This window comes from Cololabis saira, chromosome 9 (assembly GCF_033807715.1).
Source record: "Cololabis saira isolate AMF1-May2022 chromosome 9, fColSai1.1, whole genome shotgun sequence".
NCBI classification, from domain to species: Eukaryota; Metazoa; Chordata; class Actinopteri; order Beloniformes; family Belonidae; genus Cololabis; species Cololabis saira.
In genome coordinates this window covers 4008043-4032355 of record NC_084595.1, presented here as the reverse complement: position 1 = coordinate 4032355, position 24313 = coordinate 4008043, and the positions used below count along the sequence as shown (strand labels likewise).

General features: G+C 39.6%; 1 protein-coding gene across 1 annotated transcript; it reads right to left on the bottom strand.

Moving 5' to 3' along the window:
• Positions 1-1192: 1192 nt before the first annotated feature.
• rnf10 (ring finger protein 10) lies at positions 1193-23968 on the bottom strand. The gene is made up of 17 exons (XM_061730337.1): positions 23442-23968; positions 17366-17550; positions 17041-17246; positions 16866-16956; positions 13194-13378; positions 12929-13065; positions 10919-11073; positions 8696-8821; positions 7693-7933; positions 6154-6287; positions 5859-5976; positions 5660-5761; positions 4574-4711; positions 3629-3714; positions 3476-3533; positions 2325-2486; positions 1193-2250 (listed from the first exon to the last, which is right to left on the bottom strand). Exons 1-17 carry the CDS (start codon positions 23572-23574, stop codon positions 2177-2179), a joined length of 2331 nt encoding a protein of 776 aa, XP_061586321.1. The 5' UTR covers positions 23575-23968; the 3' UTR covers positions 1193-2176.
• Positions 23969-24313: the final 345 nt, after the last annotated feature.

Genomic DNA, 24313 nt, shown 5'->3' with positions numbered 1-24313 from the left:
TAAATTTTCAAAGAAAACCCCTTGCTTTTATGTTTTCCAGAAAGAAATGGAACTTTACTTACAACTAATCACTAAATCAACAAATGAAAAGGCTATTAAAACCATAGACTTGTGTAATATGTATAATCTTCTTGAATAACGAACATCACCCCTGGCACATGTTCTGTATTCTATTTGTATACTGTTCCTGTATACTAATCTGTGATAATTCTTTTAAATAAAGTTTAAAAAAAAAAAAAAAAAAAAAGGACCATATTACACCGGTCATGAAATTAGTAGGATTTTATGAAATTGTTAAAAGTATGAGGGTTTTTTTCTATCTATCCTCAGAGAAATCAATCACTGTGCAATGATAATAATAATAATGATAATTAGTTGATATTGCAATATATTGTTGCGCTCTCTGTCGTAATAATCGATAAACTGACGGCAAATATAGATATTTTATTACAACACACATAATGGATTTACGCACTATTGTTCATGAACTTTAATTTGTCCAACTGTTCAGAGTTTACCTTTACAAGCCTAGCAGGCAGCGAGGAAATATACAAATGCACTTTCTTTGTACATTGTATGAAGTTTTTCCACATATATCGTGATATATCGATGAAATTTCGTACAATATATCAAATATCGTAGATATGGTGTATGGTGATATTATCGTTATGGTGGAGCACATATCGCCAGTTACCAGTATCGTCCCACCCCTAATAATAACCACATTAATATGCTGTAACAATGCACCTTTCAATAACCGTGTCTACCTCAAACTGCTGCACCTGTCACTTTGTTTAAAACTATATATATGTTAATAAGAGCCATTTGTCTATTTACTGTACAGTGAGCGAAATAACCAGAGTCAAATTCCGTGTCTGGCATGTTCATACTTGGCAATAAACCTGATCCTGATTTCAATATCACTCTATTGTATATTACACATAATATATGTACATTTGTCAACATTTGAAGTGGGAGAAAAAATTTCAGTCTTAAGACAAGGACGGATATTTCTGAAAATTCTTTCATACAATGTTTTTGATCCACTTGAAATGTCGACTGTAACTTGTAAGGATATTGTGGATTCTACTCCATAAGTATTAGGTGGTTCAACACTGCCCTCATGTGGCTAAAAGTAAATAGTGCACTGGTTTCAGCTTGCCGGCTTCAATGAATTGCAGGAAACAGTTACTTAGATTGTGCATAAATCTTTATTCATTACAACAGACTAGTCTTGCTCACTAGTCTATAAACCTGCTCAAGAGGAAAGATGAAATAACCCTCAAACAAAAAAAGTCAGCTTTTGTAAACCCTCAACAAGCTTTCGTTACATTTTTCAGCAATTCTCCATCACACAACCTCAACACTCGGATAAAACTGGAGGGGTTAACTCAAAGCAAGTAAATACTTCCAAACAAAGGTGAAACAACAGAAATGGAAAAAAAGAAATGGTGTGGTTTAAACAAGCAGAATTCATCTGTTCAACCTACAGAACAGATCTGTTTTATACAATACTGTTATTCCTTCCTTGCCATTAGGAAAATGTATCTGTTTTACACAATACTGCACTTGTGATTACTGCAGTATCCACAGTTTAGCCTCCCGAGCCAGTTACTGCAAAACACTTGAGTCATTTTTTTTAATCAAGTTTTAAGATGAAGCTCTGATCTGATACCATGTGGGTGTTGAGTATTTAGGAAAGATTGAAAAGGTGCGATCTACTTGCAGCTGGCTGACTGCTACTCCAGTATGAAGCACCTTAACACATTTCCATATTACTCACGGATGCTAAATGCTTTGCTCGTGGTCAAAGGTAAACGTTTTCAAACTGTGCATCTAGAAATCAGGAAAAGCATGAAGCACATACATCATTAGAGCCAGCAGCTCGTTATATCCATCTGCTTAGCGTCTGAACTAGAGGTTACCTATAAGGCTTTTAGCACGACAGGAAACGATGCACAGCTTTGACCAAATACATGAATCTAAATGAAACTGAGGGACAGACACCCAAACGACGGATTAAGCCCATGAAGCAAAGAGGCATACACCTTGGCTAGTTACTAAAACCTATTTCCATAGCTTAGTTTCACCAAAGTTCTGCATGGAAGTTAAAAAAAAAAAAAAAAAGCAGTGGGAAGTTCTGAAGAAACGATGATTAACTGAACTTCAGTGTCGTCTATTTTGTGTGAACCATCGATGTGCTGAAAAGCAGTTTCTGCTTTTTCTTTTTCTTCTTTCCTCCTTTTTCATCTGGAAGAGAACAAACCAACAATGAGTGCAAAGCTTCATTCAGCCAGACAACGTATTTATTATTACAAACAGACCTGGTTCTACCACGGGCTGTGGTGGAGAAGCCGGACTGTCCAGCTCCAGAAGAGCCTTCTCAAACGCCTGACTGAAGGAGTTCTGAAAGCTGGGCACGGGAACACGGTCCGACCCGTCGCTCTCACCCTCGCTGTCGGCGGCCGGGGGGGTCAGCAGTTTGTCTGAGTGGGATGATAAACAATCCTGAGTGTAGGAACACTTGGCCGAATACCGAACATGGTTCTTGGCAGTTTTTCATTTATTTTGCCAATTTTTTCACCATTGCATAAATCAAATAAATTTTATTTAGGCATGCTTTTAAAAGAAAAAAATCTTTTACAAAATTACAAGGTAGAAAACATTTGTTGAACATAAAAAGCTGAACATTTTTTAATTTCCCGGTATTTCTTAAATATTCCAGCAGACATTATACCAGCAAAGAACAATAACTTAAAATAAATAGATTAGCAAAATACATTTTTTGGCCATCTTTGAGCTTACGTTAGGCTTAACTGACTGAACATTGTAACATAGGCCTTAAAACAATAAAAATGCATTAAAGCGCTCAGCGTTTTTTATCATTTCAAATGATAAATCAAACTTGTAGCTGAAAGACTTTGCAGATGTTTCCCCTCCAGATATTTGAGCAGAACATTCATGTCAAACAGCCATTCTTGTTTTATTCTTTGCCACTCTAAAATACTTCCACACTGCTGACATGTTTGCACCGACTACTTCACTCCACGCTCTTCCACGTTTGATTTCCTCATCTAAACCTGGAATAGATTGTTTTATGTTGTTTTGGTTCCACCTGCTGGTGAATGTTGGTAAAATTCTTATGTGGTTAGTTTTTGGTTGGCCAACGATTTATGTGGTGCACAACAGTTACGGAGCGGCCAGTCTATTTCCTTATATTACAACGCTGTTATTAATTGCTTTTAATGTCAATGTAAAGCACTTTGAATTACCTTGTGTAGAATTGTGCTATATAAATAAGTCTGTCTAAGTGTACTTCCATTTATTCTATTGAGTTTTTATCAAATTATTTATCTCAGGAGAAGATCCAGCTCAATTTGACCAAGAACAGCTGAACTTAAGCTGATAGTTTCATTTCAAACATCACATTTTAAATGTGTCACAAGTTAAGTGAACAGCTCCAGACTTGCCCTACCTTTCTTTGGGTTGACCCTGGGCCCGACATCAACTCTGGCCTTCCCATCTTTAAGCATCTACAGAGGACACAGTTACATTTACTCCATGTCAGGATAGATGAGGAATTTTCCTTCACGATAAACATTTGATCAATATTTTTAACTGTACAAACCTGTGCAAAAGACATGCAGTGGGAATCATCTTCCACGCTCCCCACGGTGAGTGGGGGCCCATTCAGACCCGGGAATATCATCCCATCTAAAACAACAGAAAAATGAAGAAGCAGGAAAAGAAAATAAATAAATTTAATACAATTTCAGAATGTTAACTCTCTCCGTAAGCAGTTTTCACAGATGCAATGTAAGAGCAAAACTAAACTAGGGCTGGGAATCGATTCAAATATATACTACTCGAAGATTCGATTCCGATTCTTAAGATTCAGAATCGATTATCACGATCCGATTCGATCCGATATTGATTTGGGTTACTGTTAATAAAACAGTTTTTTCAGCTGTTGCATGAATTATATGACTGTCTAGTTATGCAACATATTAATACTAGTATTATATTGAGATTCAACAGCAAGTATTGCAGCTAATGATGCTGTAAGGACCAATCAGCTCCCAGAATGCTGATAGAACTGAAACAGAAACATCGTGGGTCAGAATTACCAAACAGATCCAGGAGGAAACAGAGACGGATGAAATCAGTTTTATTTTTTCCCCATTTATGAGAATTTGGTTTTTAACATTTATGCAAATGTAACCCCAAGACAGTATATAAAGTAATGAAATATAGACAATGTATGCAATTATAACTGAAAACTTTAATGTTTTCATACCTTTAAACATATTTAAAGGCAAAAACATGGCACCAGTTATTCTCGTGTCCAACAAAATATTCCTTTTTTTGGCATAAACAAAAAAGTACCAAAAGTTGTAATTTAATGATGAAAAAAAAATATTTTTTTTTTTTTTTTAAATCGATCTTTAGACATATGAATCGATTTTTAAGAATTAATATGAGAATCGATTTAAAATCGGAGAATCGATTTTTTCAACACAGGCTTAAACTAAAGGACTGAAAAAGAACTGGCAGACAGGAATGATGGTGTTACCAGAGGCAGGGCTGCTGCTGAGGGGGGATGGAGGGGACACGGTGAACTCGGGCTGAGTTTGGAGAGTACTGTTGTGAGGCGGAGAACCAAACGCTGGGAAATGGTGAAGGTTCTCCAGCCCAATCTGCACCTCAGGATCTGGGGGAAGAAAAGAGTGCATTTAGATTTAGCTCCAAAATCATGGACCAAGTCTAAAAGAGCATGTAAAGCAGGGGTGTCAAATGTGTGGCCCGAGAGAAGTTTCCAACGCAAAAAAACAAAATGTTAATTTAATAAAAGGGAAGGCATAAATAATTGCCATGAATCGCAGCATATCCAGTAATATATTTCTTCTACAAATCCATCGTTATTCCACAAATAGAGCAGTTTGACATTTTTTTAGTTTTCCAGAATGCATTTGCCGATTTTATTTCTTTGTAGACGGTCATTTATTTTTATTAACTGACTACTATTTTATATTTTCGCAGGAAAAATATCACTGCTAAAAAAGATGATAGAAGATATTTATTCAGAGAATTTCAGTTTTGAATACGAGGATAGTGACAAAGTAAAACAGTTAAAAAAGAAGTGCTGACTTTTTAGGCACACTGGCGTAAATATCCGCGCCAAATTTTAAAAATAAATACACTTAATTGTACTGGAAAAATCTCTAAATCACAAAGAAACACTCTCGGATGTAATAAGAAAGATTTAGCTTTTAATTAAATTTCCTATAAAAAAGCGAAATATAAAAAAAAAAACATATTTGTTTCTGTTTATCTTTGTAAAATGATAGTAAAAGTATCTTATATAATTTGAAAAAAAAACCCGAGAAATTTCAAGAAAAGATCCTGAAGAAATATATTTTACATAATTACAGTGTAAACAAAGTGCATATTTCCTTTAAAATTAACTAAACTGATATTGGATTAGATAACAATAGTAAAAAAAAAAAAGAATTAGAGTTTTCCACACCGTTTGTTATTTTGAGCGTGCGGACCGCAAGAAAAAAATTGGTAAAATCCGGCCCGCCAAGCAAAATGAGTTTGACACCCCTGATGTAAAGTAACTATTCTTAAGTAATCTTAATCCACAAACGGTACATACATCTACCCTGTTTCTTGTTCTCCTCCATTTCAATTCGTTTCTCCCTCCGTTTCTCATCTCTGGCCTTCTTCTGCCTCAGGCGCTTCCTTTTCTCCAAGTCATCTAAAAAGGTTGATAAAGCAACAAAGCACAATGGTTTCAGAAAAAAATTCATTTAAAAATACTAATTCGGAAAAATCACTTTAAAAGCAGTTCAAACCTGCAAACGTGTCCAGAGTTTCTTTGGACAGGATGGGCGGCTGCAGGGCCAGCTCACAGATGCTGAATTCACACGTCAGGGGCAGGTGACCCAGATAGCGATGCCGGCGCCGGATATCCTGTGATGAGGCCAAGAGTTAAACCAATAATGATTTGCACAGAGCAAAAGACTTAAGGAAATTGGCAGAGAACACGCTGCTGCTATTCATAGGAAGAGTTTCAGGGGGGAGGGGGAAAAAAGGTGCTGGCTTTGACAAAATCTCCACAATATATTTGTAGTTTCCTTGTTTCCTGACCTCGGTGACCGTGTGTCCGACTATCTCCACTACTGTGGCAGTGATGTAGTCAGGACAGGTCTCCAAGCTGCCGTATTCACGCAGCAGGCAACGCACATTCACGGGATGCAGGAACATCTGCTGGCAGTCGTCAGCTGGACAGAAAGAACCATGGACACGGGAGGAAAAAAGGAGAGAGAAAATAAATAATCAACACCTAGACATGTAACCAGTGTTGTGCTAGTTACTGAAAAATAGTAACTAGTTACCGTTACTAGTTACTTCATTAAAAAAGTAACTCAGTTACTCAGTTACTTAGACCAAAAAGTAATGCGTTACTATGAAAAGTAACTTTTTAGTTACTTTAAATAAAAACATTATTTTAAATGCTCCCATTAATCCCCTCTAGCCTTCATTTCAGCAGGTTCTGTATGGATTTACATTGAGCATCTTGTTCTGCATTCTGATTGGCTAAACAGTCTCCCCGCTTCTTCACTTCCTGTATCAATAACGTTGGTTGCTTAGCAACAAGCTGAGAACGGCCAATGAGCTTCAGCAGCAGCTCAAGAACGGGACCTTTGATGAATCGTTCATTACAGTCTCAGATATAATCCATGGTGTCGGTTTATAAGAATCTTTTTGCCCAGAAGAAAAAAAGAGCAACAAAAACGACCCATAACTATTTTATTCTCTGGTAAAAACACTCCTGCACCGCGGCTTTAGGAGAAAAAGACGCTACAGAGTCGGGATGCAGCGGCTCAGAAGAGCAGTGGAATACGTGCGAGGCGGTGCTGATCTCCGCAATTTGAAGCCTTTTTAATTGTAAAAAGAATTTCACTTATCACAGGTTCTTTTTGGAACGTAACCCCTGCGAAAAACGAGGGATTACTGTAATGACAATATCTCCACGTTGTGAAACTCTCCTTCTCATGACCGTCATGTTTCTGAATAAACACACAACGTTTCCTCCGGTCTCCGTGTGCGGGGGAAAAAAGCTTCACTGTCGCCAGAAATCAGAATCAGAATCAGAAAAGGGTTTATTGCCAAGTTTTCACACGAGGAATTTGTTATGGTGATTGGTGCAACACAATACAAATATAAAAACAAATATATAAGAGATAATAAAATAAAATGAAATGTATAAACAATAAAAAGTATAAACAGTAAAATAAAATAAAATGTAGACCGGAAATGTACAAAATGAGGTTTTAAAGTGCCGGGTGAGTCTGTACAAAAGTGACTTAGGAACTTAGGATAGGTAAAAAGTATAGACAGAAATGTACAAATAACGGAGTAACGCACCGTTTGGTAATTGAATTACTGAATTTAAAAAGTAATGCGTTAGAGTATTAGTTACCGCAAAACTAACGGCGTTACTGTAACTGTACAGACAGACAGACAGACAGACAGACAGACAGACAGACAGACAGACAGACAGACAGACAGACAGACAGCAAGAAAGATAAAAAAAAAATTCCTACAAATGCAATAGGGCCTTCGCACTGCACTGTAAGTGCTCGGGCCCTAATAATGAAAGAAAAAAAAAAATAAACTCCTCACCTTGATAGAAGTAATAGTAAGGTCCATGCACCACACTGGCCGCTGGGCGGCCACACTCAGCCTGGGTGGCCGGGGTTTCCACGTGAACCTGGGGCTCGGGGGCTGCACCCAGAAAAGCCTCTGCAGGTTCCTCCTGCACGTTCTCCAAAATCGCTTCCAGGCAGCCCGGCATCTCTGCAGCCGAGTCTCCTGTAGCCTCCACCACCTCGTCATCAAACGCTGAGGAGTACTGCAGCACAGGCTGGGGAAGGAAGGGATAAGGGTCAAGACGAATAAGGATTTACCAGGTCCATTTTAAAATAAATTAAAAAAAGAATATATATTGCAGTAGTTCAAACATTAAGAATGTTGTGTACACATAACATTTTTAAATTGAGTTTTTTGTCAAGATGAATTGGCACTAGCCTTAAAAAAGGTCATGTGGTGCAACCATGATTGATATTAAAATAAATTAACTTCCTTAACATCTTGACATCTTTTTTTTTTACAAGGTTTCAGTATTATACAAAAATTGTTTTTTTTTATGGTCGCGCCACACGATATTTCATAAAATGGACATCAGTCAAACTTTGTTTGTATATTATGATGGAAATATAAATACAAATGTGTTGCATCTTACACACTACAAGACATTTTGGAAATCATGCCAGATAGAAGAAGATTGATTTAAAAACATTTAGAGTGATTTCAAAAAAAGTTTTCAAAACAAGAGTCATGGTCTGACGGTCGCACCACATGACATTTTGACGCTTAAAACAACAACAAAATCCCAAATAACTAGTATTTTTTGTATTATTCAAGTGAGTCCATATGTGGGACAGGTAGGTCATATATATGCTATTTTTTTTATCCATTTAAACCTTTATGAATTGAAAAAAAATCTGTTTTTCAGAAAATATAGGCGTCACGTCATTGACCCACAAGCAAGCTGAGCATTAAGAGGTTGTGATGGGCGAGAACGTGCGTGCAAACAGATCTGATGCTCTACAGAATGTGTAATTACCCCGGCACTGCTGACGTTAGTCACCACTTCCTCCACAGGAGAAGAAGGTTCTTTCAGAGTCAGAGCGGAGAAGTCGGGGACTTCCTCATTTGCCTTCTGCTGCTTTAGCACCTTTTCCTCTTGCTCCTACAACACACATGTATTCATGTTGGTATGCTTTTATTTTCACAACTGGCAACGGTCATGCAATATACTTTTTTAACACCAATTAAAATTATACAAGTCTTTTAGGGTTAGAAGTTTCCAAGATCTCAAGGACAAATTTGGCCAACAGAACCAGGACCTCTTCAGGTATTTACAAATAAGAGACTATGTTGGAAAAAAATTACGAACCTGGAAATTATATTCTACAGGTATTTGTAAATGCTTATAAAGACGAACCTTATAAGAAGATAATTTCTAAATTATACACAAGTCTTCAATCATCTAACAAAGAAAATACAGCTAATGTTAGATCAAGATGGGAAACTGAAGGCAATATCATCATTTCTCAGGAGAAATGGAAGGACATTTTTAAAAAAACAATGGAAAACAAAAAAATTCTCCACTCTGAAGAGAATATTCATGGAAAAATGTAATCCGCTATTTTTGCACTCCATATCAGAAGAGATCATATTCTAATCAGACAGAATGTTGGAGATGTTGCGGAAGCAAAGAGGCGAATCAATACACACATTTTCTGGTGTTGCCCTGTTGTGACCCCATTTTGGTTGCGAGTAGGCCTGTGTTGAAAAAAATCGATTCTCCGATTTTAAATCGATTCTCATATTAATTCCTAAAAATCGATTCATATGTCTAAAGATTGATTTAAAAAAAAATAAATAAATTTTTTCATCATTAGATTACAACTTTTGGTACTTTTTTGTTTATGCCCAAAAAAGGAATATTTTGTTGGACACGAGAATAACTGGTGCCATGTTTTTGCCTTTAAATATGTTTAAAGGTATGAAAACATTTAAGTTTTCAGTTATAATTGCATAAATTGTCTATATTTCTTTGCTTTATATACTGTCTTGGGGTTACATTTGCATAAATGTTAAAAACCAAATTCTCATAAATGGGGAAAAAATAAAAGCGATTTCATCCGTCTCTGTTTCCTCCCTGGATGTGTTTGGTAATTCTGACCCACGATGTTTCTGTTTCAGTTCTATCAGCATTCTGGGAGCTGATTGGTCCTTACAGCATCATTAGCTGCAATACTTGAAGTTTAATCTCAATATAATACTAGTATTAATATGTTGCAGAACTACAGTCATATCATTCATGCAACAGCTGAAAAAACTGTTTTATAAACAGTAACCCAAATCAATATCGGATCGGATCGAATCGGATCGTGATAATCGATTCTGAATCTTAAGAATCGGAATCGAATCTTGATATTTGAATCGATCCCCAGCCCTAGTTGCAAGTACATCAAATTCTTGAGACTGTGTTTTTAACAAAAATAACTTTCTGCTTTAATTTGTTATATTTGATGGATATAGAGGAACTGGAAAGGAGGAATAAAGATTAATATTTACTGAGAAAATTACTGGTGGCTTGTAAGAAATCAATAACAAAGAAATGACTGAAGAGTGTAGATGAATGGATGAATGTTGTTACAGCATCTATGTATCTATTTTAATTTAAGAACACAAAAAGAGGCATTTATTTATAATTGGCAAAAGTGGATTACATATGTCTCTACCACAAGACCAGACTTCAGGTAATTTCAGACTGGAATATCTTTTATGTACGTACTTTTTTTCTTTTTTTCTGAAGGTGTTTACCAGTCCCCTTATGTACAGTACGCTTTTGCTTTCCCCTCGATACTTTCGGATTTATAGGTCTTCAGGAAAGGTGAGGGGTGTACTATTGTATTGTATTGTATTGTATTGTATTATTCTTTTATAACTCACGCCATCACCCAACTTAATTTACAACTCAAAAAATGAACAGCTGTTCCACTCCCCACTCTCCACACTACATCCTCAGTCCCCCCCAGGGTATTTGTGTGTACTTTGTGTGCTGTGTCCTAGCAGTGTTTTTGTGCTCTGTGTTTTTGTGCCTTTTATGTTTTATGTTTCTTGGTTTTATTCCCCCCCTGTGAAGCAAATTTCCCCTCCGCGGGATAATAAAATTAAATTGAATTGAATTGAATTGAGGATTGTTACGTGGCTGTATTTAGTGCCTTTGGCTGGATTCAAATTAAACTGGTGCCACATTTAGGTGAGCAAGTTGTACCTGCAGAAGACAGAGTGCGCTCTGGATGAAGCAGAGCGTGGCGTCGTCTTCCTGGCCCAGCTGGGCCTGCAGGACGGCCTTCTCCTCCGTGACCAGGCCCAGGGCCTGAGCCGGGGACGTCAGCAGCAGCTTGGAGTACGGGCTCAAACCGGCGTCTACAGAACATGCACAATCGTCATTGTTTCATAATGATGATGTAAATAGACTAAATGTCTTTACAGCTAATTGGTCAATGTTTATCCATACTAGGGATGCCCCGATACAGATACTGCCCTCATATACTCGTACTCGCAAAAATTATCCGATACCACGCACCGATACTTCGACCCCGTACACACGTAGCCGGGTATCTGCTAAACCGGAGATATTTTCCTACGTTTGGACCCGTCATCCACATGAAAACGCAAATAAACGAATGTTTAAAAAAAACTCTGGGCAAAGTGAAGATTTTTGAAAACTCCGTTTATGTAGATGCGTGTAGACAGAAACAACCAGAGTTTTGCGTTTTCGAACGTCACATTATGCTCCAAAACAACAACAAATCTGCTCTGACGTGCACCCTTTGTTCACTACAGAACTACAGATGATCCAGCATCTGTTCTCCAAGCTATTTATTAAATAAATGGTCTCTGCTCTTGACCACCGTTCACTGCGTTACACCAACACAGAGCCTACGCCGTAGGGTACGCGGCGACGCGCACCCTACGCTGTACCTTACGGCGTAGGCTACAGCGTAGGGCTGCGTCGATAACGCGGCAGCTCCGTGGCGGGACACGGGGGGAACTCGGGCTACCGAGAAGGAGACGCTGCCGGGAGAGCTGCGCCGCGGAGGCCGGCCCGAAGGCTGGAGGAACAGATGACAGGTTTGGAATGCTTATGAATGTGGTCGAAAACGCAGATCTTCGGTTATGTGTGGAAGGTTTTTTTTAAAAAGACGATGTAATGTGAATACAAATTATTTCATAAACGGAGGGGGGGAAATATTCGGTTTTAAAAATACCCGGCTACGTGTGGACGGGGTCTTAATTGTTGTTGTAGTTACTGGTTAGCGCCGCTAGGGGGAGACGTTGAGCCGCCCCGCGGCTCCCCGGGTCAGTCTGCAGCCTGGCTGAGCAGCAGCAGAGCTGCTGCTCTGTGGCTGTAGCAGCTGTTCCATGTTTCAGTAAATTCTATCTTCCTTAATTATACAAACTGGACGGTTGAGTATTACCCTTACTCACAGGGAACTTTATTAAACACTCCACGTAACTCACAGTACAACAAACAATCCCATTGTTACATTCAGGTTAGCCGCGTCGACAGTCTGTCTTGCTTCTGTCGTCGTCCCTTATTTTGAAATATGTCCACCCTGCTGACGTCCCGCTGCATTAATTGTCAATATCTTGCCTGAAACGGCACCACTCTCCTCCCACCACCACGCGCCACGCCGGTTAGCCGCCTAGCGACTAACCGGACTGTAAAAATGGGAGTGTAATGGGATCTTTATGTTGTTCTTCTCTGTTTTATTGGCGGATCGCAACCAACTTTAAGGTGCATACCGCCACCTACTGTACAAGAGTGTGTAACATCATTTCATTTAGCCTGTTTTTTAAATTCTATTTGATTGTTTATGTTGTTTCACACGGACGGCTTCAGTTGATGCACCGCACATGCTCAGTTGATGTTCCTGCGATGAGACTAAAGCGCGGAGGAAAGACCGGCCGGCTGAGTTTTGTTTAAAATTTAATTTCTGTTGCAAATAAAACCTGTCTTCCAATTCATTGCATTTTTAGCCTAGTTATTTTTGTGGTAGAAGAATCGGATCGGTACTCGGTATCGGCGAGTACACAAATTAAAATACTCGTACTCGGTGTGAAAAAAATGGTATCGGGACATCCCTAATCCATACACTCCGGCCTTCTTTTTTTTTTTAAATAGGCCTCATATTGCTGAGCATTTCTGCCAACAAGCAATAAAATCTTGCCGTCTGCGTGTTGAAAACTGGTTGTGTTTCATTAACACCCATCTTACCCCCAAGGCGAACGGGCTCTTCAACTTTCACCCACTCAGAACTCGGCATGGCCACCAGAGCCCCCTTCTCTCTTCTCATCAGGCGCATGGTGATTTTGTCACCAACAACATACTGCCTCGTCTCCATAGCAACCACACTGCAACAACAGCGACTGTCAAAAACATACCCTGACAAATCCAAAATGAACTGTGATGTTTAGCTGTAATGAAGACGCATCAACTCCTCCTCATCTCTGGTCTCAAAACAAACCAAATCCATATTTACCTCTTCAGGTCGTCGGTGTGCACGGCCTCGTAGCAGATGGGGCACTTGGACCAGCTCTTGTCACTGAGAGACAAGTAATGCAACATGCACGGCCAGCAGAAGATGTGTCCACACCGGGTAATGCGGGCGGCCACGGGAGGGTAGAGGCAGATGGGGCAGGATGGCACCTCATGGCTGTAGATGCGCTGTGTGAGGAAACAGACATGGATTATTGATTTGAGTTTTTTATTTCGGTCCATTTGGATACAACATAATACAACATAAAAAAAGGTCCAATATATTAAATGGCCCGAAAAGGTATAGGCTGAAGCCAAGGCTTATTATGCCTACCCTAGAGATGCACCGATCGATTGGCCCCTGATCGGGATCGGGCCGATAACGGCCCTATCGGTTTTGATCGGAGATCGGAAAATAATAGTTCAGAGCGACCGATCTGATGACGTTTACAACAACAAACCGCCGCCCGCGCGGGCGTTCCCGCATCTCAGACCGAGTGGTCCCGAGGAGGCATGACCGGCCTCGCCGGTGCGGGAGTTTTACAATGTCTGAAAACGACAACAAATTTGCAGTTTGCAAAGTGTGTCCAAAGGAGATACCATGAGGAGGAATGTTACAAAAGAATTTCAACACAACGAAGCTGATAAGACATTTGAAATAGGGCTGGGCGATATGGCCTTTTATTAATATCTCGATATTTTTAGGCCATGTCACGATACATATCTCGATATCTTGCCTTAGCCTTGAATTAACACTTTGATGCTACAATCACACCAGTAGGATGATTCTATACGTCTACATTAAAACATTCTTGTTCATACTGCATTAATATATGCTCATTTTAAACTTTCAAATAAGTCAAATTTACCAAAACTGTATTTATTAAACAGTTACTAAGCAGTGAGTGGCACAAACATAAAAAGTGTCATTTCAAAACAGAAAGTGCACGTTGCATCTCTTGACTCCCCGTCTGAAGAACATCTGCTAAGAACATGTTCTGGTCCTGGTTTTACCAGGATGAGCTGCTCTGAGCAGGAGGGGCCCCTTGCAGTACCTTTATATTCAGACTAATGTAGGTGTAGGGACTGCAATGTTTCATCCTCTCCTCCTTTACTTTGCATCACTTTCACTTATTGTTAGAAATATTACGTCATATAGTCTTTGACTTTGTTTCGATGATAGTGATTGATTTCATGTGGCCACATTTAAGCAACACTAGGTGACGTTTCTCAGCTCTGGAAGAGAAAAGCCTGAATTATGGTTCCTCGTTAAATCGACGCAGCACCTACGCCGTAGGCTACGGCGCAGGGTACGCGGCGACGCGCACCTAAGCCGTAAGCTCTGCGTTGGTGTAACGTGGAACCATAAATCAGCCTAAAGGCTCGGCTGCGCGGGTCGCGCTGCGCTGCTCCTCGGCTCTCCGGAGCCGTGCGAGGGGAAAACATCCCCTCCCGTCTTTACTAAACCGGTTTGCTTTGAAAAGAGTCCGTCGCGCGTAGCAACCGCGCAGATGAGTTCACGGCGCAAACAGGCCGAGTTTAGGAAAGTTAGAGTTAAGTTAAAGCGGGGTGGAAGTGACCAGCGGTCCCGTCAGCAGCGCCGACACCTGCAGCTGGTCGGGGGCCAATGATAATGCACACACAACAGCACGTGACTGACATGTGTAACAGGGTGCGCTTGTTTTATGTCTCAGAGAAGGAGAGACGAGATGAGAGAGTGTAATTTAATGCCCGCGGCTAAAAGCAAATGTATATTCAAATATTCACGATCTACTCTTCTACCCTTTTATGAACCTCGACTCAGGAGGTTTTATACAAAACAAAACTAATAATTTGGGTTCAAACTAGGGCTGGGCGATTAAACGATCTCGATTTGTGATCGCGATCAAATTAAGTTCGATCACGGTGATCAGCTGTGGGTCTACTTTCTCGATCACGTGCAAAACATGCTGCAGCAAAGTGCACGACAACCAATCACTACCCGCTTTCCTGGCACTGCGCTGTCTGCATTAATTGATCATGCATGACATGCCGCGGCAAGTTGCATGACCATAGGCAGTAAAGTAGTCACATCTGCCTCCCCTGCACTGGTGGGAGCAAGCGTGACCAGAGACAATAAAACTACAAGACAACAACCGCAGGCTAGCGTTAGCTTAGCTTCGAGCCGACCGGGACTCACGGTTTGCGGTTATTTATTTATTTATTTCGCCGGACAACTTCTTCCGAGCGTACAGGAGGAGGGTGTGATGGATTCACAAAATGCCCTTCGTGATGGATGTATTGTGTATTCGAACCGCACTCATTAAAGTTGTGATTCGCTCTGCTTGTACCACAAATTACTCATCACCGCCGACTTCAGAAACTCCGCGGCCCCGACATGGGTGTGTGTGTGCGTGCGCGTGTGTGTGTGTGCGCGTGCGCGCTCAGCGGAGTGAATGTGTCGGAGCGCGGAGGCAACAAGCAGAGCTCAGCATGATGACGCCGTAGGCTCTGCGTTGGTGTAACGCGGGACCATAAATCAGCCTTAAGTCCCTTTAGGCTAATACTGTGAGAAATAACCTCTCATAATAGCGGTACTACAGTTAATAAATTTAATAAAACTGCCGTTTCTGCTGGCTACTGAGTCCCGTAAGTGGCGAGTGAATTTTAACTCCTTAATTACCAACCAGCGTCAGAGTCACGCACAGTAAACAAACAGTGATGTTAGAGAGCCACCTGTTGGTCAATTTAAGCAACCGCATCGCCAGCTGCTTGACAGTGGTTCAACTCATTAGTTTACTGTTTTTGTTGTTAATAATGTCATTGCAATTTTATCTATGCAATCGTGAAAAAATGGCAAAATAAATGAAAAACTGTGAACAACTGCATTCCGTAGGCTATTCGGTACTCAGTATTCAGCCAAGTCTTTAAATTTTATTCCGCTTCAGTTTCGGCCTCAAATTTTCATTTCGGTGCATCCCTAGTTTTTTCGGTGGGTACCACTGGTAGCATTCTGGATTCTTGTTAAAACATGCTATTTGCTTTATTTGTTAATAAAAAAAAAACTAATCTCTGGTTTCTTTCTATTTTATTCCAGAAGGGAGGGGGGGGATCTTCTGATTTAAAAAATCGTGATTAAAAATCGAGATCGTTCAATATGGGAAAAAAAATCGTGATCACTTTTTTTGCCATATCGCCCAGCCCTAGTTCAAACATTGAAAAAGAATGGATATATTGGACAAGTAACAGAGGTATCTAGACAAGAAGCAAAGACAAAAAAACAAAGATGAAAACAAAACAAAAAACATACTACAAATTGCAAGGAGTGATAAATTAAGTGGTTTTTGGCAAGAGACTGTACAGTGCGGAGAGCAGAGGTTAAGAGTAAGGTGTGTAAAAAGAATTTAACATACCAAGTGGCTTACAGGGACCTGGTATGATGTGGTGCTGCTTCACCAACTCCTCGGCTAAACGGCCGCGGAGAGCGCTCATGCAAACACTTGCTTCAATTTGCTACTATCATGGTATTTATTATAATATTATCATATCAATGTTTTATATTTATATTTATTTAATATCATGGGGACCCTCCCTTATCATTATGCTTTCCTTTTTGATTGAAAAGTTTGAATTGAACTCTTGACTCAAGTTCCTCTGAAGAAAAAAAGAACCCCCTGGGAGTGTTCCAGATACTCACCACTTGCTGCACACAGTCCCAGTTAACCAACGTGTCAGGGTCAGTGAAGTGAGCCTTGTAATCCTGATCATCAGACACCACAAACTGACAACTGAAACACAAAAGAAATGGGTTGACTTTCACTTATCGAGCCTCTACAGGTTCAATTATTGACAGCGTCTCCGGCCTCGCTCACTTGGCCTGCAGGAAAAGCTCCTTGTTGAAGGGCTTGTTCTTGTGGCCCCATTTGTTTCGACGGCCCCAACCGGAAGGGCCCCCGTCTCCAAAGCCACCGTTCCCTCCACGGGGTTCAAAGGTGAAGTTTAGGAGGTGGTTCAAGCTTATTTTCTTCGGTCCAGCGAGCTGAGCCGGGCTAAACTCTGCCCGGCGGGTTTCTGCTACCTGGAGAGGCGGAGATTCGTTCCAGTTTATAAAATTTAATTCACAGCTACCACTGACGTATCACCATTAAATGAAATAAACTAAGGCAAAAGACAATTTTACCCATTAGGAGTACCTACCTCCTCACGTCGTCCTCCACCTGTAGCTCCATATTGTCGCCCTCCACCTCTCTGGGGGGGTCTCTTGTCAAAATTCTTGCTTTTCTGTGAATTGGTGCGGCGAGTACCAGGAAATGTGTCGGCTTTGGGACAGGAGGGCTCACGTTTACGGCTATAGCGCTTTGAGCCTCCATTGTTTTTACCATCTGAAATGTAGATGAGAAACAAATCATGTTTAAGAATACACAGATACTCATTTCTTGGTTTCTTTTTTTTTTTTTTTACAACATTCTTTCTGAGATGCTTGATCTTTTTTAAAAACAAGTATCTGGGGAACATGTTCTGTTGTTTCGATCTAAACACAAAAACGGATCTAATCCAGTTTGTATTATGTGTAAAATGCAGACCTTGTGCACGTTCTCAGCTCACGTACCTGTGTATAACATGCACCTAACAGGTTCTAAATTGATAAAGATTTTATAAAGAAAGCTATTTCCATATATATTTTTACTGGGGTTGACAGATTATTTGCCATACTAATATGTGCATGTATCTTATAAAAATGTGTTGTTTTTTTTTTTAACTCCAACTGCCCGTAAAGTCAGTGGCCAGCCATGGTGCTGATGCAGGCCCTCAGTGTCCGTCATCACTACGCGATTTAAATATCGTCACGTCCCCCTTCATACTGCCAGAGCGACGCGTAGAAACTAGGAATGGGTGATATTTTACCGTTCACGATATACCATCAAAAAAATTCCCCATGATAAGAATTTGTCATCTCGCGGTAAAAAGGATAAATTCCCGTTGATGACGTTGTGTAACAAACATGGCGGAAGGCGGATCTGAGAGCGAGGAGCTCGTTGTTAAACGAGACTCCAGCTCCGGAACTGGTTTGGATTTAAAAAGAGAGACGAGGAGCAAACATCATCTATTATGTGCAGAGTCTGCAAAAAAACAGTGAGTGCCAAGGATGGCTTTTATTTATTTGTCCTGTTTCTTTATTTATCAGCTTGTATTTTTTTCTACTTTGTGATTTTATAAGCTAAGAAAACTTGAAGGACAAGGTACTTTTGCTGTTTGCAATGTTATCCCACTGTTTAAGCCATACAGTTTGAATAAATGTTGAATCTGTTCTTACATTTCAAACTTGTTTCATTTGAGTCATTCCAGTTTTGCAGTACCGGTGTACTTATTTAATTGGTTTTTATTAATTCAATTTAATTGGTGTAGTTTAGTAGTATTTAGTATTCTTTTAGAGCAGTGTTTTGGCTCCAAAGACTGAATGTGGTGATAGACTTCTAGCTAAAAAGATGGAGTTGAATTGGTATTTTTTTTATCATCATTTCATCGGGATGAATGCCAGAAATTATCGTGATACATTTTTTAGTCCATACCGCCCATCCCTAGTAGAAACGACCCCCTCGCTCACTCATACGGGTTGAGAGCGTCAACGTTGTCCAGTGAATCTGAATTGGGTAACTGATGTCAAGTGTCCCTGAACTTAGTTGTGGGTCGGTTGCATCATGTTGAAAGCCTTGCTCTCATCTGAAGTGGAGAAAAGGTCAAGCCGAGTTTCAGCCAATCAAAGTCCCCCTACACAGCCTGTGCACAGTAACATCTGTGGAGCCTGGACCGGCACCACTCCACAACGGGGGGACTGTGTTTTGAAAGCGTGTAAGACAGCATCGCTGCAACAGCGGCTGTTGCTTTATTTGCAGACCATAACCGAAATATCTACTCCAATAATGCAAATCACCAGTGTCATATGTTTTTTTTTTTTTTTTACACCCTTTTACCTTATCCATTTCATATCAAAAAATGTACAAATAGCATGCACAAGATGTACATATCTCCAATTAAGATTCGAGAAGAAATGGCACCATTTATAGTATAGTATAGTAATGGACCATGTCATGTTGCTGATTTATATGAGGAAGGGGTGTTTATGTCGTTCTCTGATATAAAAAGAAAGTACAATCTCCAAGGAAAAGGACATTTCTGGAAATATCTACAGATCAGAGACCTGGGATGTTTGATGGACTCCACATAGACTCAACAGAGCAGGTATAATAAATAATAACTTGTGTACTCTACTACACTGCATCTGGGATTGTCCTGTCATTCTGCCTTTCTGGAAAACGGTCGTGAACAATCTGAGCAACTGGTTGGGAAGTGACACCAGAATATGCCTATTAGGGGACAGGAGCCAAATACACAATATAACAAGCGGACACTTCTCTGTGATCATGGCAGGGACTACAACGGCTGCCAGGACGATACTGAAACTGTGGAAAACACCCCAACCCCCTGAACTGAAAGAGTGGATAAACTAGGCCTGTGTTGAAAATATTGATTCTCCGATTTTAAATCGATTCTCATATTAATTCCTAAAAATCGATTCATATGTCTAAAGATCGATTTAAAAAAAAAACAAAACAAAAAAAACAAACTTTTTTGTTTTTGTTTTTTTTCATCATTACATTACAACTTTTGGTACTTTTTTGTTTATGCCCAAAAAAGGAATGTTTTGTTGAACATCGAGTAATCTCATATTTACTCCAATTGCCTTAAACTAAGCTTGTTTGGTGTGTATGTACAACTCAAATTTGCAGACTTTGTCATGCAGATAGGAGAAGTCAGATAGTGTGACTGCAAATGAAGTCATCAAAGAGCTATCTGTTCAAAACAAGGACTGCTCCCCCGGTTGAAGATATACCTCGCTGTTTCAAGGGCTATATATATATATATATATATATATATATATATATTAGATAGTTGAAGATGATGAGTTATGTAAACGTGAAGGGTTGTAGCCCTGTTTTCCCTCTCCCTTAGACTTCTAACTCTTATGGGCTCATTTATGCTTCTGCGTCAAAATGGCGCCGTGCCTACGGCGTCTGGTTTTCGTCGACGCAGAGGACACGCCGTCACCTGCGCCGTCAGTGACGTGCACCTCCCGCAAATTGTAACTACGCGTCGAGGAGACGGCGACCACACGCAGACAGAGAGGGCTGTGATTGGTTCGTTTGAAAGCGAAGCATTTCCGGTTTCCAGTTTGAATCAGTAGTGAACTTCCAGGGCTCTTTTCTTCGTTTATATGTGATTTTTTTTGTTTTGTTTTTTTGCACAATAGTTGTCCTTATTTCTTTGATTTACTGTGACCGGAAAAAGTCGGATAAACCATTCAGAAAAAGATCGCTAACTAGTGGCCGCGGGGGGTACTGCACCGCGACCAAGTGGAGAGACGGAAAAGTCTGAAGGGTTCAGCACGGCGTCACGGCTGCGGCGTGTGTTCTGCGTTGGTGTGACGCAGAAGCATAACTCAGCCTTTATTGTAACTGTAATTGTTAGGGACCACCCAAAGAAAATAAAAAGAGGGGTCGGCAGAGTGGCTTCAGAGCGGTAGGAGATGTAACTGAACGCATCTCTGTCCATTCTCCTTGCAAGTAAAATGTAACCCCTCTTGTCTTTCTCTCTTTCGTATTGTGTTTTGGATTTTCTAGGTTGTTTGAACCTGACAGAAGCATATTTAGACTTTATAATTGTTAGAAGGAAAATGTGCTCATCCACATCACACCCACACCACACCTTTTTCTGATTGTATAACTGTAACTCTACACCCACTTTCTGCATGTAATAAATAAACCCTGCTGGGTGCAGGCTAAGTGTAGTTTACAGCTAGTGCGCTACCCTTGCTGCAAGAAATAAGTTAAGTCTCAGCCTCTTTCTTCAGATCACTGAGTGTTTTCTTTCCAACAATAATAGAAAAAATAAATACAATCTATACAAAAACGCCCAATCTTTTTTTTTTTTAAATCCATCAAATAGACTTTATATGGAATTTTCTATCGTTATAATTCTTTTTATGGCACTGCACTTTCTATTTTTATTTATATCTTTTCATCTTTATATGGGTGTTTGAATGACAGTGTTGTGTGTGTGAGATGGAGATGTCAGAGATTTCCCCGAGGGAACTTCCCAAAGGGGATGTTTGGCATCTCTCAACTGCCTTTGCTTAAACTTCAAGCTGATTTGATAGCTTTTGTGACATTATTGGCTAGACGTCTTATTCTAATGAGGTGGAAATCACCAACACCGCCATCACATACACTGTGGATAGAAGAGATTTTTAACAATTTGAGGCTTGAAAAAAATCCAACACACTCTGAGAGGCTCTTCCAGAAAATGTAGTGAAATGTGGGGACCTTTCTTTGCCTATGCAGAGAAAGTTCCCAGTTACACCTGAATAAGATTGCACTTTATTTTATTTACCTTTTGTCGTTTATTTATTTATTTATTTATTTCTATTTTGACCTGAAAATTGAGGTTATTGTCAATGTAATATGTGAAATATGGCCAAGCCGACTTTTTTGTTGTCGTTTGTTTTTTGGATCTTATGTTACTGTTATTTACATACACTTTATTGTTGTCAATTTGTGTATTAAAAATCAATAAACAAAGTTTATAAAAAAAATAAATAAATCTCACTGACTGCACATACACAGTACTGGAGTTGAGGGGGGAATGAGGGGGGACGGCATCGCCCCTGAAATAAAAACAGTCAAAATCATCCCCCCTGCCATGTTTTCCATCCCTAAGGGTTATGTCATTTCATCAATGAATGTGGTTTTACTGCTTTTTCAACATTTAGAGTCCTCACCAGAAAAATAACACCAGAAAATAACTTATTTGACAAGATTGGGACAAGATTTATCTTCTTATTACAAGCAAAAAAATCTTGTTCCACTGGCAGATTTTTCTACTTATTTCAAGTGAAAATCTACTTGAAACAGGTGAAAATTGTTGTTTTTTCCAGTGATGAGTCTTGTTTTAAGTGGAATGAGATTTTTTTTTACTAAAATGAGACATTTTAACTAGAAGTAAGGCAAATATTCTTGTTAAGATTGTGAGTTTTTGCAGTGATCCATGTTACTTATCCTGTGAAGGACAGAGTCATATTGATAAGTTCAGAAAAGTGTTTTTTATTGTTGTGTTTTGATGTATTTGATGTAAGCCCAGTGGATATTTAAAGCTTACAGAAGGCTGCATTTAACTGCTGCTATGTCATTCCTGCAGTATTTCTGCAGCTGTTTTGGTCACTGCTATTATTTGTAATATATTATATTATTTGTAATCACCACAAATTATCTGTCCCCATATGATCAAATCCACCATCCCCCCTGATGTTTTTTTACAACTCGAGTACTGACCATATACATATTGTACACTTATTATACACCCATACATAACTACATATATGTAGTTATGTATGGGTGTATGCGTTTGTATGGGTATACAGATATATATATATATATATATATATATATATATATATATATATATATAGTGTGATTATGTGTGTAAGTAGATATATACATAGATATAGAGCAGATATAGTATAGTGTAAATAAGTATATTTATATAAATATTCATATGGGCATACTACAAATATATAGAAATATTCAACTATATGTAAGTATGTATGTATGCATGTACAAGTATGTGTGTGAGTATAATTACAATTACAATCATTAATTAAATGTGTCATTAATTAATTAAGTGCAGTTTTACATTTCATGATATACACGCAACACAAAATCATTAATTAAATGTGTCATTAATTAATTAAATGCTGAAATAATAAATATATATTTTTACTTAAAATGAATTGTATTTTAATTAATTAATGACATTTCATTCTAATTTTAATTCATTAATGTCACATTTAATTAATTAATGATATATTTCATTCCCATTTTAATTAATTAATTAATGATGTATTTATTTATTTAATTTTGGCACAAAAAATCCTCCATAAAAAACCATTAGGTAGCATTTTTTGACAAAGCAGCAGAAATTGGCAGAACACCGGGTTAAGACTGATTTATGGTTCCGCGTCACACCAACACAGAACCTACGGCGTAAGGTTACGCGGCGACGCGCGCCGTACTGTACGCGTCGCTGCGTAACCTTACGCCGTCGGTTTAACGCGGAACCATAAATCAGGCTTCAGCTGTTTTGACAGCGGCGTCAGCTGCAGGAGATAAACAGCAGATAAACAGCCTGCTGGGCCCGAACAGGCGGGTCGGGGTTTCACCTGTTTTGGGCTTAGATTCTCCAGGAGCGGGTCCGGTGGAGCTGGAGCGGGGCTGCTGGCTGTTGTTGGGGTTCTTCTCCATGTTGGTACTGGTGCTGGTGCTGGTACTGAACTGGGCCGAGCTCTCCACCATCAAAAACAGGCTCGGAGCAGAAAAGTGGGCTGTAAAGAGCGCGGGTCAGAAGGCGACGAAGGCCCTGATTCATTTCTGTCAAACGCGGAGACTCCATCACGGCGACATCTTGACACTAAAACAAACCAAAGAGAAAAAAAGAGACACGATTTCGGCGTCTCAAGTTATTTTGTAGGATTCGGGAGGAGAGGAGGGGGGAAAACTCTCACCCCGGGGCCAAGACCCCCTGGATTTAAGACCTGTACTTGTTAAGGAAAACAATACAGCCTTAACAAGGCGTTGGGATGTTTTCCAAAAACTGGAAAACACGCCAAATTAAGTATTTTAACCTCTAACAAAAATACGTCCGTAAAAACTAGCGTGCTCTAATGGCGACGGGTCGCCAGACAAGAATCCGAGAGACCCGGATGTTTCTTGTACCGCTTGCTGTTTACAGCCAAGCCGCAAGGCATTATGGGAAACGTAGTCATCACAGCCCTGCGCTGTTTATACTTAATCCCAAAAGCTTTCAAGCATACCTGTCGAGCATGGACGAAATTTTGATTTCAGAAGTGGGGGGGGCAGTGGCGTCAATTCAGTGGAAGTTAAGGTATGGCAAGGTTACGAGTCACAGAACTTAACTAGAGTATCAATCAACACGTCCAGCAAATACTCATCACAGAAGTCTATTATGTAGCTTATCTGTGTGGTCAAGAAAACTGGAACTTTTTCAAATGCAGTCTCACTCATTGCAAAAACT

What these genes read in the sequence shown, in the direction of transcription:
- rnf10 (XM_061730337.1), bottom strand. Translation starts at nt 23,574, where the DNA reads ATGGTGGAGAGCTCGGCCCAGTTCAGTACCAGCACCAGCACCAGTACC. An exon ending in AGAGCCCGTTCGCCTTGGGG is followed by an intron (nt 11,074 to 12,928) that starts GTAAGATGGGTG and finishes CATGTTCTGTAG; the next exon opens with ACGCCGGTTTGAGCCCGTAC. An exon ending in AACTCTGGACACGTTTGCAG is followed by an intron (nt 5,762 to 5,858) that starts GTTTGAACTGCT and finishes CAACCTTTTTAG; the next exon opens with ATGACTTGGAGAAAAGGAAG.